At 38.5% G+C, this 9,256-nt stretch overlaps 1 protein-coding gene across 1 annotated transcript in view; it reads left to right on the forward strand.

The window, feature by feature from the left end:
- epas1b (endothelial PAS domain protein 1b) overlaps positions 1–4,733 on the forward strand; it is a 61,229-nt gene extending 56,496 nt beyond the window's left edge. The window contains exon 16 of the mRNA XM_036573829.1: positions 100–4,733. Within this exon, the coding sequence (XP_036429722.1) occupies positions 100–251 (152 nt within the window). The 3' untranslated portion in view covers positions 252–4,733. The remainder of the gene's footprint in view (positions 1–99) is intronic.
- Positions 4,734–9,256: the final 4,523 nt, after the last annotated feature.

Genomic DNA, 9,256 nt, shown 5'->3' on the forward strand with positions numbered 1-9,256 from the left:
AATTACTATTTTTATGCAGGATCACATCAATTATAGATAAGTGAAGGGCTCATATGCGTGTACAGTAAATAATGATTTGGTTTGTGCTTGCGTTGGCAGGTGTAGCGAGCCGTCTCCTCGGGCCCTCCTTTGAGACGTACTGTCTGCCCGAGCTGACGCGTTACGACTGTGAGGTCAACGTCCCTCTGCAAGGCAACCTGCACCTGCTGCAGGGTAGTGACCTACTGCGGGCTTTGGATCAGGCCACCTAGACTAGCCTTCACCCCTCCCAGTGCCATTAACCCAGCTATATCAGTCACTCTACAGCGTCATCTACCACAGGCCTGATCATCATACCCACTGGCTAATGCATACGCTATACCCCACCGTATACAACAAGAACGTAGCTTTGATTCTATTTGTATTGTCTTCATCTTTATAAATTATACACAGTGCTATATATACAGTATAATATATTATTTTTAGTTACAAAAAGCTCTTTCTTAATGAGTTGAATTTTTTTGTATTAGTTTATGTTCTGTTGCAGAGCTGTATTGTCATTGGCATATCTGTTTCTTCTTCACTTGTAAGCTCGTTTTCAGCGCGTTTCTCTCTTGTCTGCCTGTCAGGCATTAAAAGCAGCAGCCTACTGTCTTGAAGAAAGATGATCTACTGTAAGAATGTTATTTGTTCTCTGACTTTTGTTTTTTGTTCCCCTCTAACTTTCCTACCTCTGACACCTTAAGCCTTTTACCTGTCATATTTATGCATGTTTTAGTGCCTTCTCTTTTCTGTTTGCACCAGTGTTGCACCTGTCTCCTCTTTTCATCAGTTTCTCTCTCTTTCTCTCTCTCACTCTCTTTCTCTCTCTCTCTAGCCATTGCCTTTTGTGTGGTGACCACTCTATATATATATTTTTTTGTCATTTTAGCTGTAAACACGATATTTAAAGGAAGAGGCTCTAAAGTTTCTACTATAAATTTCTCTATAAAGTTAGAGTTGTAGCGCTCAAATACCTGGGTACTTTGTCTTATCTACTCAGTAGATGTGGATCGGAGTGCTGATTTTAAGCGGTCTGTAGTGCTGGTATCTGTTCGTTCCCTTCTAGTGGCATTTTTTTTCCCCTGTAATATGCAAAAGCATATTATATTTTGTTGGCAGGCCAGTGCAGTTTTATTCTTGCTCTAATAAGAGAAACAGAAAAAAAACATCCTAGTGAAGAGATATGTAGAATAAAAATGGTTCTGCTATTGAGATGTAGCAAATTAGTTATTTTTGAGAGTAACATATTATAATCGAAATAATCACTTTTATCATTTATTAAAAGATACGTACACGACCAGTTTGCGTTCAAAGAAACTGCCTTCAGTGTATCCAGTTTTAACAGTATTTCTATACTTAGTATACCAGCTGAGATTGTCTATAAAGTTGAATCACTGTACATTGATGATGACTTAAAGGGGAATTCCACCAATTTTTTTAAAATGTCTGTGTAATTAAATGGTTAAGATGTGAACAAAGTCATTTACTGTGGTTTGATGTTTAATGCTCCATTCTAGAGAAACTTACAGAGTTAGAATTTTTCACAGTGGTGGTTATAGGAACCAGATATCCGAAGAGTTTAAGAGGTAGCCTATATGCAGGGCATTGTAAGGCAAAAAAGTCTGCAAAGAAAATTCTTTTTTTCAGATTTAGCACTATTTCCCCATTATTAATATCAACATGCCCTGGGGCGGCAGATAAAAATTTGACATTTGGCTAAATCTGGCACATTTACATTATGAAATAGTGATGCTGATTAATGTATATTGTTCCATTAAATAAACCAAAAAGTATTTATTATTAACGTTACATAAAATAACTCTAGTAAATAGAAAACTAGTAAATAAATTGGCTATTTTTGCATTATAGACAAATCAATCTGTATAACTTTGTTTACCTCACACCTTTGAATTACAGAGATTTTTTTAAATATCAATCGAATTCCCCTTTAATGTCTAAATGGTCAGTTCATCACTGATGTTTTAACCATGCCCTTCATATGCACAGATGTAAATGTTGGCTATCTAATCCGCTCTTTACACACACACACACACACACACACACACACACACACACACACACACACACACACACACACACACACACACACGCGCTCATGAAAATGTATCCTTGTTGCTAATCCTTTACTTGTCTGATGCTAACCCCATGAAGATGAAACGGCTGAGATCCAGTCAGGGTCTGAAAGGGTGAAGTTAGGCTTTTGTGCACAGTCCAGTCCCAGCCTGACATTAAACTGGAGATGTGCTGCTTTGTGATGGCTTAAGTATCTGAAATGCGCTTGTCAGACAGTGTGGGCACACAAGAGTGAGCAAGACCAACTTAATGGAAAGTGGGTCCCTTTTTTGCTCAGGTAATTCTGCCATTATCTGCCATTTATGGATTGTAATTTGTTCAAAAAGAACATTACGGAAGGCTGCAGCTGATAACGTGAGTCAACTGCACGCTGAAAGAAGTGATGCATTCAAATGTGTACATTATTTCTATTTCTAAAAAAATCACATCAACACCAACATTAAAATTATAAATATATTTTAAATTTACTTACTTGTATCATTAATTGTGTTGATGTAATATATTTTATTATGTGAAAATGATGTACAACACATTTGTTTATCATTTTGATAAGACATGAGATATTTCCCCTCTAAACAGTGACTCGCTTGACCACAGTCTGACTGTTACAGCGCTAGAGGCTGTAGTGTTTAATTACGGCTAAGGTGCTGATTACCAGTGGAGGGTTGGCAGATTGTTACTGGCTGAGTGCCAGTGGATGACCTCTTACCTGAAGGCTACAAATCCTAACATCTTTCTAAAATATACTGTTCATCCGCCGCATATGTAGCTTATGGTCAGTTACCACAGACAAATTTCCCTGTATTTAGTAAAAAAACAGAAAATCTGTTAACGTGAAACCCACTTATATTAGAAGCCAATGGGCAGGTGCTGAAGTGAGCTTCAAGTTAATGGGTTTTCTGTTCATTTACTAAGTTAAGGGAAGGTGTTGTCTGCAGTGATCGATGGTTCAATAGAGATTAGGTTGACAAATGCTGGAGTGTTCCTTTAAAGGGCCTGCATCCTACATTTCTCTGGTGACATTTCATTTTGAGTGGTCCTTTTTAGATGAAACTAATACTCAACAGACTAATGGAAGTAACATATTAACAATACATCTACTCAATGTAAGTAATGTATCAACAGAACATCTACAAGATATTTACTTCCATGTATTTAGATGCTGCGCTACTGCTACTTCACTGATATGTTGTTGATGTATTACAGATACTCTGTTAAGTGTTTATTAATCGTCTACAAAGGACTACTACAAATAAAGTGTTACCATTTCTCTTATTTCTCTCGCTAAGGTCAACTTATGACCTTATGTTTGTGTAATATGTACCAAAAACAGTTTAACGTGATCATTTTCCAGCCTCTGTTTATTAGAATTCAGCAGTTTTTATAATATCAGCCGTTTTTGTAATAGCGCCATTAAAACTGATATATGTGAATCACCCCTGTTCTGATTGGCTGCCCAATCTTGTGCCTTGTTCAAAAAGTGCTCCAGGTTAAAACACTCTTTATAGCTTCAGTGTGAAAGGGCGGGGTTGTAGGCCGAATATGAGGATATATGTAAATGCACAGTTTTTGTCACATTACAAAAACAATGATTTCAAAACAAGCTGTTTTTTTGGCTTAGTTTTCATATATGGACTGTATGGACTGGGGAGTGATATGTTTTGATGTTTTCATCATTTATGTATTTTAAAATGCAAGGAAAATTTGGTTTTCCATTGTATGGGCCCTTTAAAGATTCCCCCCTCTTATCTGATGCAGTGTAGTTGCTGAAAAGACACAATATCAGGCCAATGGGAGATAGATGGAGAGAGAAGTAATTTCCCTACAGTGAGTGATAGAGAGGGAGCTGCTCAGCCTGCCCACTGAAGCAGATTTCTCTTCAAACTTCTCACTCTATCTCTGTCCCCGTGCTGTGAAATGACAAATTTATTTATGAAGTGCTCCAACAGGATTAGGAGTGAATAGAGCAGAATAGCTGAAAAACACCAGCATTAGTGTTTCAGCAGATATTAGACATTAGTGATACCGCTAGAGTTTAAGGTGTCGCTACACACCTGCCCATGTAGTGTCTGTTGTAACACAAAACTATTCAGAAAGAAATATTCAGAATCAGAAAACACTTCATTCTACAGAGCATTATGTGATCTGTAAAGATGCACAAGTGTGGCCAAAGTATAGCAGTAACACAAACCTGTCCGATACTCTTGAGCCCCAAGTTTATTTGAGAGTCGTGTATTCGCATGTGAGGAGAGCAGCGGTAAGTCCAGTCATTCAACTATGGAGGCTACTCACCAGTAACTCTAGATACAGTGATGCACGAAGGGCAAAAATAACCTGTACATTACATTTTAACGTTTGTCATCTGTATTAACATGTGTGACCTGTTTCAACTTTAAAGACAATATCAGCAAACCTTTGAATATGTCATTTCCTTGGACAGTCTGCCTTTATCCAATTAAAGTTTTGGATCGGTTAGTCAATCCTGTATTTTCATATGCTAAATTAATATTGACATTATTATGATATATTATTATTGTTGACATTACTGTATGGGAAATTTTACCCAATAAGAAGTTGTATCTCTGCACTGATATCTTATTAAAGCATATTGATCTTCACTCGCTGTCTGCCTTTATTCTTTTATTCTGTGTTTATCACTGGCTGATATACAGAGATGGGTGGTAACCGGTTACGTTTAATCAGTTACATGAGATACTCAGATAAAAGGATTAGTAATAGTTCAGATAATAAAGTAGTTCTCCAGTGTATTTCTGGAGAAAGTAATGCCCTTTTAATGTTTTCATCATTAACATTTAGTTACAAATTTTTGTGTTTAATTTCATTAACTATAAATGACTATAACTAATATAACTATTCATTAACACTATTGACAGCATCTGTACTGCTTTGTGATTGGTTACAGTCCTCTGACTATTGAGGTTTATCATCTTATTTTAAACTTAGCACATAAAAAAAAAAAAAGAGCCAAGTAAACTTTAGTTCCTCTGCTGATACGGTTGTGTGTAAAAGTATGGGTGCCCTGGTCAAATTATGTTACATTTTAGTTGATTTTCTAAGTGGAAACACATCCTCTACAGTGACTATATATATATATATATATATATATATATATATATATATATATATATATATATGTATCGCTGTTGTCGGGAGAAAACTCATATTGGACATAATTTGAAGTTGCCTGTTGTCCTTTACATTGTGTGTAAATTTCATGATGATTGGCATGATGACTCCATTTCCACTCCACTTCCATATAAAGTAAAGTAGGTTTTTTTCTTCTCCTGCGAAAGAAAACGAGTAATCAACAAACATATAATTTGTCTGGGGGTGCGCAATCTTTTGCAACTTTTACACTGTCTAAAAAATTGAATAGTTAAGTAGCTGTAGCTACTACTTTGTAGCTGCTACTTTGGAGCTTCTATGTTGTTTAATATGTTTAATTTATTTTTACTTGACTCATTATTAACTAACAGTACTTGTACTTGCGTATGGAGTATGGCTATTTCATCCACCTCTGCCAATACATTGTGTGTAAAGGTTTCTTTTCTCCAGTGTTTGTTTTCTGTTACTACCTGAATATGTTCATCACCATAACTCTTGAAAACAAAAAAGTCTTTGATGTACAAGAAAAATGACAGGATGTGTGCGGCTGGCACTGTAAATGGACTGGAAGATCCTGCTGACTTCTAATTGCAGCCAATATTCCACTGTGAATTGCCACTGGATTGAGCCAACATGCCTTTCATCCATGTTTCTAACATACACAGTACGTCAATAAGCCTTGACTCAACACTGCACAGCATCATGGGCTTGATAATTAGATAGCTGGTTAAACTGGATGAGTTGGACCTTTCAGGAGGTTAAAGGGACAGTTTAGCACAAAATGTAAACATAAATATACACAATTTTCCCTTATCCTAAATGTAGTTGATCGGCCAAAACATGTTTGATGTCCGAAGTTTGCTTCTCTAGTTTTGCACTGAAGCTACAAGGCTAATGTAACTAACATGTAATGGAAGCTTATAGCTACTTACTAGCACTGCGCAAACTGCAGGCCATCGAACTAAACCAAACTAAATCATCAAACACTTGTTTCAAATCATTTTGAGTTCTTAGGTAATCACAAACTGGCCTACTGTGTGACAACATATTGTTACCTATTAAAATAACTGAGCAAAAGTGCAGAAAAAATTCAGGCTTCACTACGGTTTTAGCGATGAGTGAGCATGTATTATTTGGATGGTGAACCACTCTCAGCACAGGAGGAACACTGACATGTTAGTGGTATGGTGTGTGCTGGTCTTGCACTGCAACGTTGTTGAAATTGTTCAACATATCAGTGTCACTGCTGGGTTCAGAGTAGTCTAAACTCCAGTTTTTCCAAAGCCAAACAAGACTACTTTCAACAGAAACATAAGCCAAAGCACACATGGACAAAAACACAGGAAGTTTATTTAGGTGTCCCTGAATTCACAGAGGAGCAAAATAAATAATATTATTTGATATGTAGTATTTTTTGCACGTCGTTACTCTACAACTTTTAATTTTCAATTATTTAATGACATTAAATAACATCAAATATTTTGGAGTTTGTCTGTCAAAGCTAACGTAACAGGCCAGTGTTATTTGCTATCAATGAAAGTCTTCTATCTATCTATCTATCTATCTATCTATCTATCTATCTATCTATCTGTTCATGCATCCATGGATACTAATTCCTTAACACCAAACATGTCTTGGCTGACCTGCTAGATTTGATGTAAATGATGTCCATTTGATTTTTGGCCAAGGCAAAAAAAATCACATTTAAATATTTAAATCACTGCATTCAGAATCTAAAATCTGTTCAAACTGATTGAATTCATTGGACAGCCTGCTTTCCTGCACTCTCCGGTGAAGGAGCCCCATCCCCTAGCAGGAATCTCAGAGATGAGAGGGCCCTGGTCATCTTATTTAACATTCCCCAGTGATGGCTGATGCTGCAGAGCGCTCTGGAGATTCTTAGGACTGAAGCCAATTCAGACACGTTAATTAAAGGAACATTCCACAGGTAAACTCCTCCATGTCCCTCTTCATTTTCTCCAGCCATGTCACGAGCAGCCTGCTGTTCCACACACTGTCCAGCAGCCTCAACCGACTCTGACCACACCGATTAGGTGACTGTGTGGAAAATATGAGCATGAGAAATAGCGGTTTGGACAAAGTTATTATAAACATGGTGACGATTGCCTGTCTATACGAAAGGTCAGTGCGTCTCTGTCCCCAGCTAACCTTGTATGAATGTGCACTGCAAACATGCTCTTTCTTGTGTTGTCTGTAAGGTCACCAATAACTGTGATGTCTGCTGGACTTTGGCCTAGCCAAACCACCTCACTCCCTTATTGTTATTGTCCCAATTCGCTTTTTGTTTGAAGCGTGACGCACTTCCCCCCCGTCTCTTCTACACACACGTGCTCACACACACACACACACACAGATGGAGATGGAGGCCACCTCCAGCAGCTTCCGTTTGTTTACACAGGTACTGCGGCAGAGATGTTGTGTCAAATGACACGAAATGACACATCAAACGGCCAATCTGAGGCATTTACACTAAGGCTGGCTGCCAAAATGTTAGAATGACCAGTAGGTTCACAATTGTCTGATATTTCTTAATATGAAATCTGATGATATTGGAGAAATGGAAATGCTAATACAGCCTATTGTTCCTACATCATACTACCTGATTTTGTCTCAGCTGCAAGGCCTGACATGTTTGTCCAGTTCTGGTTATACCAGAACTATGAAAAACTCTCTCTCTCTGTTTGTCTCTCTTTCTTTCTCCAACTGTCTGTTCGTTTTTCTTTGTTTCTGTCTGCCTGTCTATTTCCCACTCTCTGTCTGTCTATCTCTCTCTCTTTTCTTTCTGTCAGCCTCTTTGTCTCTCTCTCTCTCTTTCTGTCTCTGCCATTCTTTTTCTCTATCTCTATCTATCTTACTCTCTTTCTGTCTCTGTCAATCTCTTTCTGTCCCTTTTTGTCTCTCTTGCTCTCTTTCTGTCTCTTCCTGCCTGTCTCTCTCTTTTTCTCTGTCTTCCTGTGCTTCTCTCTCTCTCTCTCTCTCTCTCTCTCTCTCTCTCTCCCTCTCCCTCTCTCTTTCTCTCTGAGCCCAGGCTTTGCTTTGGGAGAAGGTCCAAACTTGGACCAGTGAGAACAAGCCTCTGCCTAATTCTTATTTATCCTGGATCTAAACATGGGCTGAAAAGGAAAACATTGCAAGAGGAATTATTGAAAATAAGCAAAACAGTTTAACGTCGAGAGACTTCTCTTCCTGCGAGTTTTCCCCTGGGTATTTTCTCAGCTGGCCGCTTCGGTGATGCCACTGTTTGGAGCGCTGCTACAAGCCCAAACGTTGGACTGCTCCGGGGCAAAAAGCGCACATCTCAACCATAACAACCCCTCCTACAGGCTTTGTGGGCCCCTTCCTTCCCATAGTCGCAGGAGCAGACTGCAAACGAAGGAGGCAGACGTCCCATTCTTTCCCCAACTACAAAGATCTTCATTTTTGGATCGGCTGATTCAGAGATTTCGGATTTGTACAGTGAAGGAGAAAACAAAGCGAGCGGGGGAAAATGGAAGGAACTGCCAATTCAGAGCTGCCGACTTCCTTTCTGTTCGAGTCTCCAAAACAGTGGCCATCAGTTCTATCGCACAAAAGAACAAAGACAATATTTATCATTCATACACATGCATGCGAGCGCTCTTTAAATGTGGTGCACAGTTCAACAGCCAGCAGTGTCATAACATTCATTATGTCCAGAGTGAACGTCTGCAAAAGCTTTGAAATGAGTATGTGCTCTAAAACACTGAGTCAGGAGCTAAATAGATAAAGGAGCAGTGAAGTGGAACCTGTCTTGTGGGAACGAAACTCTTTATAATGATTCCTCGAGCCCAAAACTCAGGCATTCTCTTGACTCGACTTGTCGGAGAGCAAAAATCTGGCTTAGTGCACCCAACAACCTTTCCACCAAGACAGTGCATTCACTAAGCTGTCTGTCTTATCTAATTGGACTATTATAGGACAGACTATGGCTGGGAAAAAAGCTATTTGCAAGCCTCTTGGACGCTGATAACAAGCT

The sequence above is a fragment of the Colossoma macropomum genome, unplaced genomic scaffold, assembly GCF_904425465.1.
Source record: "Colossoma macropomum unplaced genomic scaffold, Colossoma_macropomum, whole genome shotgun sequence".
Lineage (NCBI taxonomy): Eukaryota > Metazoa > Chordata > Actinopteri > Characiformes > Serrasalmidae > Colossoma > Colossoma macropomum.